Genomic DNA, 12297 nt, shown 5'->3' on the forward strand with positions numbered 1-12297 from the left:
GTTCTCTTTAGGTGTAAAATATTACTTTCAAAAAAATTATCTCACTTCTTATGTGATCAATACTCTAGATGATAATCAAAAGCTAACTCAATGCATTCAGAAGCATCGCAAAAGTTTGAATGCTACACAAAAATCCTCTTCGCGAACCCAAAATAGCCGGTTTTAGATTTGCCGACTTTCTCAGCTACAGGGACAGATTGGGAAACTAGCATCCCTTCCTTGCGGCCCCATACCGAAGCAAAGATTGAATTGTTTTCCCTCAATATTGCTAACTCACCGAGGCACAAGCCTCGAACCTCATCTTCCTGTAGTATCATGGCCGCATTGTGTACATGTTCCTTGAATTCTCCCCCCTGGCGTGCCGACAATGCCTTTTCAACTGCAGTTTTGATTCGTGGTGATGAATAGAGGGCAACTAAAATTGGGAAAGAGTACTCCCCATTGGCTAAATCTTCAGCCAAGGCTCCTTTAGCCGCAACCACGTCGGAAGAGAACACGTTTTTGCAATCGTTTTGCAGTTGACAGTACCATCTACGTGGAATTGTTAGCCGGTACTAGCATCATTAAAGATTCCGACTGACCCAAAATCACTCATCAGTTGATCCTTCTCGTGACTTCCTGTGGCAAGTTGTCCAATGAGGCGGAACAAAGCTCCAGTCTTGAGAGAGGCACACTCTCGATACCTGGTCAAGGCTGCAGCTCTGTCTAGCCCCTTATCGAATCCATCCCTGCGCCAGACAAGAGATTCATCCTGCCCTATTTTAATTGTAAGCTGCGAGGCTCGCTTACAGAGTGGATTTCGCTTGGAAGCCAACCTTTGTGTATCTGGGTCAGATTGTCTAAGATTGCAGGAATTGCTGATGGCTTTGCAGATCTGCATTTCTCAATGACTTCGAATATTCGCAAGTAAGCTCGGTTGATTGTTTCTGCGGTACCATAAATTCTGTGAGCGGCTATGCGGCCCTTTCTGAGATGACTGTTATCCGCAACATCATCCACGAGTATTGCACCGAAATGGATGGCATCCATGATTTCGAGAATGAGTTGGTACCACTTCGGGTCATTATTTTCAAGGCCAGGATCGAGTATTTGGAGAATCTTGGTAAAGTGGCCAGGACCGTATACATCGAGAATGTACTCATATGGACACAATATTCCATTAGGTACAGCCTCGTTCGAAATCGATCTAAGATCTGGTGAACTGCTAGTTGACCACCATTGTGGCTGTTTCATCCAGTCAAAAAACATCTTGCATGTAGAACTTATCAAAAGGTTTCGCAAGAATACAGAAGCAATTATGGACTAAGATGCCTCCACATAATATATCATTTTAATCATGTTAAGAACTTGACAAGCACGAACCAATCTCGTATTCATGCAGAGACAAACAATGTGATAGTGAGACATAGGCAGAAGATGGGAAGGCTACTGCGCGGCGCAGCTCTTTGTTGAAAACTCTAGACTCAGAGACCTAGAGTAGTTCTGAGTAGATTGGAATACCACCACACCTCGTCTGCTGTGCCGTGAACTATGAATACAAGGAATTGCATGTAAGCCATTATTGTAACTTGGTTCTGGAGCGGAAACATTCAAAGCTATAGCGTTTTTTAACCACATCGAAATTCCATTTAAACACATTCTCAAACTTTACGTCTAAATGTTTTCTTAGCAAGGTGAAAGTCAAGATGGGGGATAAGCCTGCAAAGAGAAGCGCTTTAGTAATCGGAGCAGGTAAATTACCAAGCTCCCATTTCAACTAAGTTCTCTTCTAGTCAATATGCTGATGAATCAGGAATATATGGTCTAATTACAGCAAAAACACTGTTACACGACTCCGCATCATTCTTTGACTCTGTAGAGCTTCTCGAAAGGAATGAAGAGCTTGGAGGAGTGTGGGCAAATAACCGCATTTATGATGGATTGACCACCAACTCGCCACTTCTAACTTACGAGATTCCCGACTTTCCATATTCAGATGACCTTCGTAAGACCGGACGGCACGTGAAGGCCGAGGAGGTAAATCGCTACCTTCAAGATTATGCAGAAAAGAATAGTCTCGTCACTCGAATCAAGTTCCACCATCATGTTCAAGAGATATCTTGGGACTCCGATCAGCGACTTTGGATTATCAACGGACACACACAAAATCAATCCTTCTGCTTATCCTCTACACATTTAGTGATCTGTACGGGGCTATACCACGCTGCACATGTGCCTCCAAGCTTACAGGGGAACAATGTCGCGGATTTTGCTGGCAACGTGTGGCATTCTTCTCAGGTTTCTAATCTTGATATTCAGCAAGCATTAGCTGGCTCCGGTGATATCGTAGTGGTTGGAGCTGGAAAGTCGGCTATTGATTTGGCAACATTGCTAGCACAAGGTCAATGGTCTGTAGAAGATTCTCCAACTGTCAACCTGGTCTACCGGCAGCCGCATTGGCTTTCACCTCGTAATATTCTTCACAATACCGTAGCATTCGAGAAGATTCTCTTTTGCCGCTTCGTGGTAAGTCTACATTGGCCAGAACTTTTCCAGGTAATGTCTTCATTCATGAATTTAATATCATACAGAACGCGTGGCTACCATTTGCCAATCCTCCAGATATCTTCCATCGCTATGTTGCTGATACTGCTCTCGGACGCTGGTGTACGAGAAAGATATTTGAAATTGTCTCTTGGGACTTTATCACCTCAAACTTACAACAAGACTTGCCGCAGACGATACCTAACAACCCTTTGTCAGGAGCACTATCGGGCGCCTTGCACGTTACGCCAGTCAGCTATCTGGAAAGCGTCCGCGATAGAAAGATAGAGATTTTCGAAGGACATATCGCGTTATTGCGTGGGGACAAAGCATATATTGTTGACAAGTCCGGCTCTACACAGATTGTCAAAGCCGACAATGTGATAGTTGCAACAGGCTATAACTTGGTAAGTAACGGCTCAGTAACGTTTGAAAACCCATGAACTAAATATTCAAGTCCTTGCCCTTTCTTTCTAAATCACTACTTGAAGATTTGGGTCTTGTAGCTAGAGGAGATCTGGCTAGAATACCCAATACGGAAGACTTGCCATATATACGCCTTCATCGCTTAGTAGTTCCACCAGAAGCAATACACCAATCGTCGTCCAGGACAACTGAGAATTCGAAGCCGTACCGAAACATTGCATTCAATGGGTTTGCATACAGCCTGTTGAATCCTACCGTTGCTTTCGTGACTGCCAACTGGATTTCTGATTATTTCGGTGGAAAGATTAGCCTCCCACGCCAAGATCGCATAGAGGCTGGTACGTACACATCCTGATGCACATCAGAAGCATAAAAGACTGAGCTAAGAGTGAAAATAGATATTAGTAGATTTTATTCATGGCAGATTGAAAGTTTCGGATCAAAAGGTGCGAAAGGGGTTCATATTGGCTCGCACGCCACGTTATATACGGACCTCCTTCTTAAAGATATGGACCTGCAATCTGGGCACGTGATTGATGGGGGTTTTGTTAGTCGTACAATCCGAGAATGGTTCCGACCAATGTTTCCTGCTCTATATGCGCGCGTGGCTCACGAACGTTTGTTGAGAGATAAGAAGATAGGTTGAAGAGTTGTATTTGATACAAGATCAGATAGACATCTCCAAATAGCAAAATTGAAGCCTAAAACTCATGAATTTGAATCTAATTGCTACGGACTGAGTATATGTAAGAAAAGAATGGTAAGGCCTATATTATCTCCACTAGGAAGATGACCGCAAGAAGAAAACAATCAAAGCCATTCTAGATTAAGCATTGTCGGGAAGGCTACCCTGAACAGCTAATCCACCTCGAGCAAAAACATCCATGATTTCCTTCCACAATTTCTTTCCCAATTCCTCTCCTTGCTCACTGCGAACAAGCTCAGACTCGAGCTTTATTTTCATTTCACTCAGGTATCGACCATGCGTCTCCAGCGGTCCTGACACTGCTGCATCGACCAAGCATCGAGAACCATCTTGGGCTGACCTGCCAACCGAGAGAAAGGCGAGCTTTACAATTAAGCCCATGATACCGGAAGTCTGACTCATGAGTCCAGTCTTGCAGAATCCCGGAGTCGGTGCATTGATGATGATTTCCGAGCTTGGTATTCTTTTCGAAAGTTCCTTGGTCCACAGGAGGCTAATCGCTTTGGTTACAGGATAGCGATCTGACTGCGCGTAACGGGTCGCATCATTCAAGGCTGCTAATATTTCACCTTGTGGAAGGTCTTTCTCTGGAAATTTGGCCATTTCATGAAGGCCGCTAGAAACAATGCTCAAATGTGGTTGTGGTGCGTCAGCAGGGCGAGGGGAAGATGCAGCGGCACGGAGGTTTGGAAGAAGCAACAATGAGAGCAATGCAGGAGCAAGAGTATTGACCTGAAGATTGCCCTCATACCCGTCTGTAGTTGTTGTGAAGTGTGTATTCCACGTTCCTATAGAATGAATTAGCTCGAAGTGTCAGATGTAAGAATAAGACCTTCATACCTGCATTCAGGATTGCTATATCAACGCGTTGACCTTCAAGTTCTTTGACAAAATTCTGAACGGAACGAAAGCTTGAATGATCCAACTTGTGTACATCAATTTGGGTGCTTGATGTCGTTCGATTTTGAAGCTCTCTCTTTGCGACATCACCTTTCTCAATATCGCGCACGGCAAGGATTAGACGCTCGGGCTTGGAAAGAAGAATTTCATGAGCGGCTTCTAATCCGAGTCCAGCATTTGCGCCCGTAATCAAGACCGTACTCTTGGAAAGGTTGACAGGTTTAAGTTTAGGAATTTTCGTAAATTGGGCTCTGAGGAAGTCCATATTGAAAAGAAGAATTGTAGTTTGATGACCAAAACTGATTTGATTGTATGAGGGTTCTTATGCTACCTTTATGCTCCAGAAGGTATCACAAATCTGCAGCTATACGGCAGGGTCGTATTGAATGTAGACGTTTTGTTTAGTTTTGGCTAGGGCAAACCGAGCAGCAAGCAGATAAAAGGCGCAGCTGCAGGTCGCAATATTGAATTACCCCAATAAGCCCCTCCTCAATCGAATGTTCATTCCCTCTGGCCATGCAATCCAAATACAGATGCACTCGGGATGGGATGTGTCCGTGAATCGTAATTACGAGGCAAAGTTGAAGTGCCCGCCCTCGCACCTCTAGCCCCCATCCAGGCTCGACACATTGAATGCATAGCCGCAAGAGGTGCTTCCGTTGACACAATGACCAAGGCTCCGTTGATGAAGATTCTCATGTTTGTTTTTGTAGTGAGCCTTACCTAGGCAAATAAGAGATAGGTAGGACTCAAACTAATAATAATGCTGTGTAGTCTGACGAGAAAGCTTGGACCTCATTAGCTAGACACTTGGTTTTCGCAACGAACATCGAATTCTTGTCCTTGGGGTTTCAGATGTGCAAAAAAGAATACAGAACTTCAATGACTAAAGCGGACATACTTGAGTGTGGATAGTATGCAGGTGATTAATGAGTACGGACAATAGTGATATTTGGGGGTTTCATTATCTTTGCCGCGGATGTATTATTCCATTTATTGTAGTGGGAAAATAAGTGGTTTAATTAGATCTTTATTTGTCCGTATCCTCTCTTCATTTCTTCATCTATCATAACCCTATCTATCATATCCTTGACCATATCCTTCTCCGATGCGAACCGATTTTCCTCCTCTGTTGCTCTCTTAACCTGTTCATTACATCCCACCTCAGTCCATCTAATCCCGCCCACTAGCAATCAACTGTTCCATAATATCCGCAAACCTGGCTGGTACACTACCTCTCTCCTGCTTCGCCTCCCCAACCGCCAAAAGCACCTTCTTGATACCCACGCCTACACTATCGCTTTCCGTGTATTGTTTTAGCTGATTCAACGACTCTTGCAAATCGCCTTCATTGTCAAACGCTTGGACTTCTCGTAAGATAGTTGCTAGTTCGCTGAAAGTATTCACGTTAGGGACAGCAAGTTCACGGTTGAAGATGGGTTGGAGGTCTAGTTGTTTGAGGACGCTTCGTTGAGATGTAGTACCTATAATCAAGAGACGACGTTGCTAGAAATTTGTTAGTATCTTGGTGTAGATGAAGAACGCAGAGGGCTTACATTTGGTGGTTGTTTGGTGAGCAGAACCATGAGGGCCTGTAGTACTGCATTTGAGAATCGGGGACCAATAGGAACCCATTCGATAATACGCTCAATATTGTCTATAACAACAATATTCTGAGGAGATTTGTATGCATCCATAAAGACTTTGTTGAGATATTGGATTTTTTGTGCATCACCAAATCCAACCATATTCTCGGCGGAAACAAGCTTGATGAAGGGAAATTCTGAACTCTTGGCAATGGCTGCTGCGAGGGCAGTCTTTCCAGAACCAGGGGGTCCATGAAGAAGTACTGAGAGAAGAGACGTCGTTTGTGACTGTTTTACGAGATCTATGAATAGACGGCCATCTTTGAGAATGGTATCAATGTGCCTGCTGAAAGGCAGGATACCTGCTGCCATGGCGCCTTCGAGCTCTTCTTCAGACACACCGAACGCGGGTTTGACTTCGTCAAGAGCATGCATAAAATCACCTCTGTTGACCTTCATGTTTTCGATATCATCGCTAACACCTGCTACAGTGCCAACTTTGACGTGTCGATTGAAAGCAAATGATGAAGCTGACTTGACGAGACCACCAATTTCAGCTCCCGAGAAGTTCTTGGTTAGATGAGCAAGTTCAGCAACATCGACATCTGTATCCATGACATCATTCTTTAACATCTTGGACGTATGAATCTTAAGAATTTGTGCTCTGCCAGCTTCATCTGGCAGGGAAATTTCCATGTGAACTTCTAAACGTCCGGGTCTGAGAAGCGCGTCATCAATCATATCCATACGATTGGTCATTCCAATAAGTAGAATGTTATTGAGCTGGTCAACACCATCAAGCTTAGACAACAGTTGATTGACCACACTGTCGCCAACACCAGTTCCGCCACCTGATCCACTTCCTCTTTGTTTGCAAACGGCATCCAATTCGTCGAAAATGATGATATGAAGACCACTCTCGTCTCCCTTTTCCTTGTACTCCTTTTCGGCATCGGCAAAAAGCTTTCGGATATTTTCTTCGGATTGACCAACGTATTTATTAAGCACTTCAGGACCGTTTATGACCTTCGGCTCTCTTGAATTCAACATTTTTCCAATTTGACGGGCAATGAGCGTCTTTCCGGTACCAGGAGGGCCAAACAGAAGAATACCTTTCACGTGCTGGATGCCCAATTTCTCGATTAAACCAGGGGGGAAAATACGAGAAGCGAAAGCTCTTCGGAAAATAGCACTGAACTCTGTATCTAGACCTCCAATACCCATATTTTCGAATTTAAAGTCCGGCGCAATGATAGAATTAGCGGCCGGCCGCTTACTCGATCCCTTCAACTTAATGGGCGATTTTGAATCCTTATAGAATGTGATAGGAGTCGTTCTAACTAGAATACCCCGAGCTTGTGGAGCGCTGACAGTTGGAGACGGTTCGGCATTTTTCTCCATGCTCAAATCAGACAGTTGGACAGTTTTAACAAGAAATGACAAAGGGACATTTTTGTGATCCATTAACAACCTTTGACCAGGAGCAAAGACTTGGTTCTCGAACCACTTGATGAACACACTAGCCAACTCATCTTGGTCGTAAGGTACGTCTGTAAACTTCTTCGCGGAGGCAAATCCGACCTCGACGTCTAGAGCTCCAAGGTAAGCTTGTGGGCCTTGGTAAAAAGGATCGTATGTTTCAGCATTTATTCGATCTAGCATTCCGACATTACACCATGTTCGTTGTGGATCCGATAAACTTATGCATCCTGGAGGGAAGCCATCCAATGGCCTTGCAGTAACAACAAACATGCCATTCAATATGAGATATATATCTGATCCGTCCTGGTTGGGTGGAAAGTCCATAGGAGATACAGCGGACCTTGTAATATTAACACAAGCACTGCATTAAAATTCAACCAAAAATACTCACAAATTGCCAAAAATATATTGATTCGCCTTTGTTTTATCTTCGACTTTGGCGATATTGAGTTGTGCTCTTCGGGGAGACATTGGGCCTCTGCCACCAACAGGTTGTCTCATCGGCATAGCTTGTCTTGGAGAGGTCATAGGAGACTTTTCTGGACGTCCCGCATAGCCGTTTCCATCGTAACCACCCATAGCAGTGTCTTCCCGGGAAGGTGCTGGAGCTCTGCCATAACCTGCTGGCGGCTGTTCTCTTGTCGTTCTTGGGCCCGAGCCAAATAGGTTGTTGCGGAGATTCATAATTTCGTTGGCAAATTCGTGTGTAAAGAAGTCTGAATGGTTTTGGGGACTCGATAATAAGAATTGCTTTGTAAGATTCAAAGACGGCGTGGAGATGAAACTCGTTTTAAGTTCTTATGTACACGAGGCAAAATAGTGTCGGTAGTGGTAGTCGTAGCCTTAGCTGCTGCGGAGTGGTTGATCTTCAGGGGATTTCGCGAGGCACCAGCCTTATGATATTGAAAATCAAACTGTCCTTTCAACAATGACTCAAAGTTCAAAGAGAACAGATATTATTTTGTAAGTGAATAAAGTATCAGTAAGATCCTCTATCTCCTTGAAATTCTGAGTAAACTATGAAAATATGAAGTTTCCAAAGTGGACAGTGCCACTCGTGTTGCGAGTGTTGTCTCTTGCAGGTTTGACATCAGCAAGCGGCGACCGAGCACAACTAATGATTGGATTGGCCTTGTCATCTCCAACCCCAGAGTCCTTATCGCAACCTCTCAGCCTTGATCTAGATTTCTTTGTCCAAAGCGGGGATCAACAGCTTCGTTTACCAATCATGCCTCTGTAAGTTTCGCTATTTCTAATCGTTAAAGATCTGATAACTGACTCTTACTAGTCATTTGCTGGGTAAAAAGTCGTGGAATGTCTATAACAAAGATAACATCGAGAAAGTCCGGCGTGATGAAGCTATTGCAAAGGCTAAGGAGGAGGCGGAGGAGCAACAGATGCAAGAGTTAGATGCGGAACGTCGCATGCAAATACTACGAGGAGAAATACCTACTCCTCTATCAATAGAGGACAAACCAGAAGAAGACAATGTCCCGCATGAGAGACGCTCGCATGGCTCCAGCGAAGAACGCAAGCGGAGACCTAGGAAACGAAATGGGGAGAACGAAACTGACTTCGAGATGCGCGTTGCAGCTCAAGATTCACAGTCTTCCAAGGATGAACGTCAAATTGTTTTACGAAAACATACAGATGCGCCATTAGTTGATCATGCGGGAAATATTGATTTATTTCCCCAAGAACGTCCACAAAAACCCCGAGTTGAGAAGAATGCGGAGGCGGAGCAGGAAAAGGAGAAGAAGAGGAAAGAATATGAAGATCAATATACAATGCGATTTTCGAATGCGGCAGGATTCAAACAAGGTCTAGATAAGCCATGGTATTCGAAAGCAACGGCAGAAGTGAAATCTATTGACGAAGATAATCCAGGCAAGGACGCATGGGGTAATGAAGATCCAAGACGAAAGGAAAGAGATGCAGCGAGGGTTATTTCAAACGATCCATTGGCTGCCATGAGACAGGGTGCTGCTCAAGTACGACAGGTAAAGAAGGAAAGGGAACAGTGGATGAAAGAGAAAGAGAGAGAAGTAAAGGAACTTGAGGCAGAGGAGCGCAGAAGCAAAAGAAAGCGAAGACATAATGACATAGACGACGATGACCTGGAAGGATTTAGTTTGGACAGGCCTGAAAAGAGGTCACGAAGCTCACACCACAGGACTGATTCGGAGCATGAAAAGGAACGAGAACGCAGGCATCGACATCGTCGGAGGTCAGAAAGGGATGAAAGTGATCGACATCGACACCGACATCGTCATCATCATCGTCATCATCATAGAGATGAGTAGATCTGTCGTTTTAACATTATAACTTATAGCCTTAATTTGATACCCTTAATACTCAATCTTAACCTCAAACATATCCCCCTTGACCAGTTCTCCTAAATCACCAGCTTCCATCTCCTCCAGTGCCTTCTTAACCTCCTTATATGTTCCCTCTGACAGACCCTCCTTTCGACTACTGTAAATATCTAACCCCTGCGGTGTGAATAAACTCGGCGCAAACCAAGTTACAACCCACCTTTCTTTCTCACCCTTATGAGGCCCCTCCGTAATATCCCTCTCTCCCCAACCCAAAACCTCCCAATGACTACTCGCTATCTTCAACCAGCCTTTTCCTCTCCAATTCCAAGCTCCATCTCCATCTGGTGTATCGATGCCTTGTATACTTTTCGGCTGTGGCATCCAGGTCTTAGAAGTGGGCGTAGAGGTCACTTCGTCGTCAAGAAGAGGCGCTGCATGGGGAGAGGTGGGTGGTATGATTTTATAGGTTATGCGTACATTTTTCGCCTTTTTCCACATGGGAAGTGTGGAATGCGTGACGGACCAGGTGTGTTGAAGCCATTCGAGAGGTGGCGTGGTGAAGGTAGGCGAGGGGTGGTTGTATTTGAGGGGAGAGCGGATGATTATTTGGGATATGTCAGTCATGTCTGCGACTGATTAGATTATAATGTAGGAATATCTGTAATGCGCGAAAGTAACATGTACTCTCAATTTCGGATTCTTCGCACAAAACGAGGTTCTCGTTTGTAGCGCGCGATGTAGCTAAGACGTGACGATCAATTGAAACAAAGCGCCACGGAAGTATTGTATTTTTGGCATAAGCTCGTTCATTGTACGCCCCCTACCTGGACATTATACCTATCGACGACTGTATTCAATTGTATATGCTTTGGGCAAAGACAGCTGGGTTTTCGTGTTCCCTCTCGAGAAACAGTGACTTTCTCCATCAAGCCAAAGTGAATGTAAAAAGGTAATCGAGAACCTTGGGAGCTTATCAAGTGAATCAGAGCTTGGCGAAGCTCCTGTGGATCCAATCGCAACCACCCTCTGCAAGGCTATGTGCCTAGCCTCACCAAAGTAAACAAAATCACCACCAAAACGCCCCTCGCCGTCGCACCTCAAAAACTCATTCAAATCCCCCGGGACAGATTTTTTCGAGATCACACAATCTTCCTCTTTTCAGATCTGCAACAAAGTTTATAATTTCCCCATAGGTCCCGTAGTTGAATTTCCTCTCAGACGTGCAACAAAACTTTCGAGAAGTCAAAGGTTGCGAGGCTGACCTACCAATTCAACACCCGCAACTTTATTTTCAGCAATAACAACAACACCTTCGTGATAAGCCATGGACGATATCGAACTCGAAGATGATTCTGCCGCTATGGCAGCCATGATGGGCTTCTCTGGGTTTGGAAACCAAGACTCTCGTTCTAAGAAACGTAAATTTAATGCTGCGACGGATGCATTTGTCGAAGGCGCAGAGTTAGAAAAGATCGACCGGGGAGGAAAGAAGGGACAGGGAAGTGGTGGGAATCAAATCCCATTGGGAAAGACGAGGGTTATAGGAGCGAAAGCCGAGGAGAAAAGAAACGAAGAGGAGATCGATTTGGGGGATGACGAGGATGGAGAGGATGAGGGACCAAGATATCTGGATACGAGTGCGCCGCCCCCGATATTCGATGGGATTGAGGGAGGAGAACATGCCTTAGGCCAGGATGGTATATCGGAAGATCCGGCGTTAGTTGAGGAAAAACGAAAAGCGCAAGAGCAGGTTGATGCGATTCTAGCTGCTGCGCCTGAATTTGCCGAGACCAATACGTCGCAACCAGTCCCGGGACATTCACATGGCCTTCCGGAAAGACCAGTGCATGGTAATCTAGGATTTTCAGGAAATGGTGGGAATAGGAGGGGAGGAAGGGGTGGAGGGAGTGATGCAGGAAGCATGGCAAGTTCAAGGCCGAGTGGACGGGGTGCGTTTAACAAGACATGGTATGAGGGATACTATGATCGAAGTTTCAACGAGAACCCATGGGCAAAACTGGAGGAAAGGATGGGACTGGAAGCCAAGGGCGCCTGGGTATGAATGTAGAAGGGACATGGAAATACTTATAGAGGAGGACATTTACAGACCGTTCTTACAAGATCACTTCTGATTTGGGGGGGATAATTTCTGGAAGACTGACTGTGTGTGTGAGAGTGCAAATTGAGGCGCAGATCTCGCTGTAGCATGAGAATAAGCATCAGATGCCCAACGGGAGAAATGGAAGTATATACAAGCATACATAGATGGATGAGAGGTTGGACTTCGGCTGCCTTGCTACACGTAAAACAAATAAGATTGAATTCTGTACAACGGTAACACTCAGGAACATCTTGA

General features: G+C 44.8%; 7 protein-coding genes across 7 annotated transcripts; 3 read left to right on the forward strand and 4 right to left on the reverse strand.

Moving 5' to 3' along the window:
• Positions 1 to 12: 12 nt before the first annotated feature.
• On the reverse strand, positions 13 to 1315 carry Bcpax1. Its single transcript, XM_001559617.2, has 3 exons — positions 816 to 1315; positions 582 to 756; positions 13 to 531 (listed from the first exon to the last, which is right to left on the reverse strand). Exons 1-3 carry the CDS (start codon positions 1246 to 1248, stop codon positions 123 to 125), a joined length of 1017 nt encoding a protein of 338 aa, XP_001559667.2. The 5' UTR covers positions 1249 to 1315; the 3' UTR covers positions 13 to 122.
• A 336-nt stretch (positions 1316 to 1651) lies between these two features.
• Positions 1652 to 3653, forward strand: BCIN_05g05680 (hypothetical protein). Its single transcript, XM_024693091.1, has 5 exons — positions 1652 to 1731; positions 1793 to 2505; positions 2571 to 2930; positions 2981 to 3287; positions 3348 to 3653. The coding sequence occupies exons 1-5, from the start codon at positions 1686 to 1688 to the stop codon at positions 3593 to 3595; spliced, it is 1674 nt and encodes a 557-aa protein (XP_024548876.1). The 5' UTR covers positions 1652 to 1685; the 3' UTR covers positions 3596 to 3653.
• Positions 3654 to 3660: 7 nt separating this feature from the next.
• On the reverse strand, positions 3661 to 5279 carry BCIN_05g05690 (hypothetical protein). The gene is made up of 2 exons (XM_001559615.2): positions 4496 to 5279; positions 3661 to 4443 (listed from the first exon to the last, which is right to left on the reverse strand). Exons 1-2 carry the CDS (start codon positions 4818 to 4820, stop codon positions 3776 to 3778), a joined length of 993 nt encoding a protein of 330 aa, XP_001559665.1. The 5' UTR covers positions 4821 to 5279; the 3' UTR covers positions 3661 to 3775.
• A 229-nt stretch (positions 5280 to 5508) lies between these two features.
• Positions 5509 to 8676, reverse strand: Bcsec18. Its single transcript, XM_024693092.1, has 3 exons — positions 8015 to 8676; positions 6112 to 7963; positions 5509 to 6061 (listed from the first exon to the last, which is right to left on the reverse strand). Exons 1-3 carry the CDS (start codon positions 8305 to 8307, stop codon positions 5729 to 5731), a joined length of 2478 nt encoding a protein of 825 aa, XP_024548877.1. The 5' UTR covers positions 8308 to 8676; the 3' UTR covers positions 5509 to 5728.
• A 97-nt stretch (positions 8677 to 8773) lies between these two features.
• On the forward strand, positions 8774 to 9952 carry BCIN_05g05710 (hypothetical protein). The gene is made up of 2 exons (XM_024693093.1): positions 8774 to 8859; positions 8912 to 9952. Exons 1-2 carry the CDS (start codon positions 8852 to 8854, stop codon positions 9924 to 9926), a joined length of 1023 nt encoding a protein of 340 aa, XP_024548878.1. The 5' UTR covers positions 8774 to 8851; the 3' UTR covers positions 9927 to 9952.
• Positions 9953 to 10930, reverse strand: BCIN_05g05720 (hypothetical protein). The gene has a single exon (XM_001559610.2). The coding sequence runs from the start codon at positions 10563 to 10565 to the stop codon at positions 9972 to 9974; it is 594 nt and encodes a 197-aa protein (XP_001559660.1). The 5' UTR covers positions 10566 to 10930; the 3' UTR covers positions 9953 to 9971.
• A 90-nt stretch (positions 10931 to 11020) lies between these two features.
• Positions 11021 to 12272, forward strand: BCIN_05g05730 (hypothetical protein). Its single transcript, XM_024693094.1, has one exon. The coding sequence runs from the start codon at positions 11266 to 11268 to the stop codon at positions 12001 to 12003; it is 738 nt and encodes a 245-aa protein (XP_024548879.1). The 5' UTR covers positions 11021 to 11265; the 3' UTR covers positions 12004 to 12272.
• Positions 12273 to 12297: the final 25 nt, after the last annotated feature.

This window comes from Botrytis cinerea, chromosome 5 (genome assembly GCF_000143535.2).
Source record: "Botrytis cinerea B05.10 chromosome 5, complete sequence".
Taxonomy (NCBI): Eukaryota; Fungi; Ascomycota; class Leotiomycetes; order Helotiales; family Sclerotiniaceae; genus Botrytis; species Botrytis cinerea.

Excerpts from the sequence above, each read along its gene's own strand:
- Bcpax1 (XM_001559617.2), bottom strand. The coding sequence starts at position 1,248 with ATGTTTTTTGACTGGATGAAACAGCCACAATGGTGGTCAACTAGCAGT. Across the intron at positions 757-815 it reads TCTGACCCAGATACACAAAG|GGCAGGATGAATCTCTTGTC; the intron begins GTTGGCTTCCAA and ends CAATTAAAATAG. Across the intron at positions 532-581 it reads CAACTGATGAGTGATTTTGG|ATGGTACTGTCAACTGCAAA; the intron begins GTCAGTCGGAAT and ends AATTCCACGTAG.
- BCIN_05g05680 (XM_024693091.1), top strand. The coding sequence starts at position 1,686 with ATGGGGGATAAGCCTGCAAAGAGAAGCGCTTTAGTAATCGGAGCAG. Across the intron at positions 2,506-2,570 it reads TTCTCTTTTGCCGCTTCGTG|AACGCGTGGCTACCATTTGC; the intron begins GTAAGTCTACAT and ends AATATCATACAG. Across the intron at positions 3,288-3,347 it reads CCAAGATCGCATAGAGGCTG|ATATTAGTAGATTTTATTCA; the intron begins GTACGTACACAT and ends GAGTGAAAATAG.
- BCIN_05g05690 (XM_001559615.2), bottom strand. The coding sequence starts at position 4,820 with ATGGACTTCCTCAGAGCCCAATTTACGAAAATTCCTAAACTTAAACCT. Across the intron at positions 4,444-4,495 it reads TATAGCAATCCTGAATGCAG|GAACGTGGAATACACACTTC; the intron begins GTATGAAGGTCT and ends TTCATTCTATAG.
- Bcsec18 (XM_024693092.1), bottom strand. The coding sequence starts at position 8,307 with ATGAATCTCCGCAACAACCTATTTGGCTCGGGCCCAAGAACGACAAGA. Across the intron at positions 7,964-8,014 it reads CAATATATTTTTGGCAATTT|GTCCGCTGTATCTCCTATGG; the intron begins GTGAGTATTTTT and ends TAATATTACAAG. Across the intron at positions 6,062-6,111 it reads TCACCAAACAACCACCAAAT|CAACGTCGTCTCTTGATTAT; the intron begins GTAAGCCCTCTG and ends ACAAATTTCTAG.
- BCIN_05g05720 (XM_001559610.2), bottom strand. The coding sequence starts at position 10,565 with ATGACTGACATATCCCAAATAATCATCCGCTCTCCCCTCAAATACAAC.
- BCIN_05g05730 (XM_024693094.1), top strand. The coding sequence starts at position 11,266 with ATGGACGATATCGAACTCGAAGATGATTCTGCCGCTATGGCAGCCATG.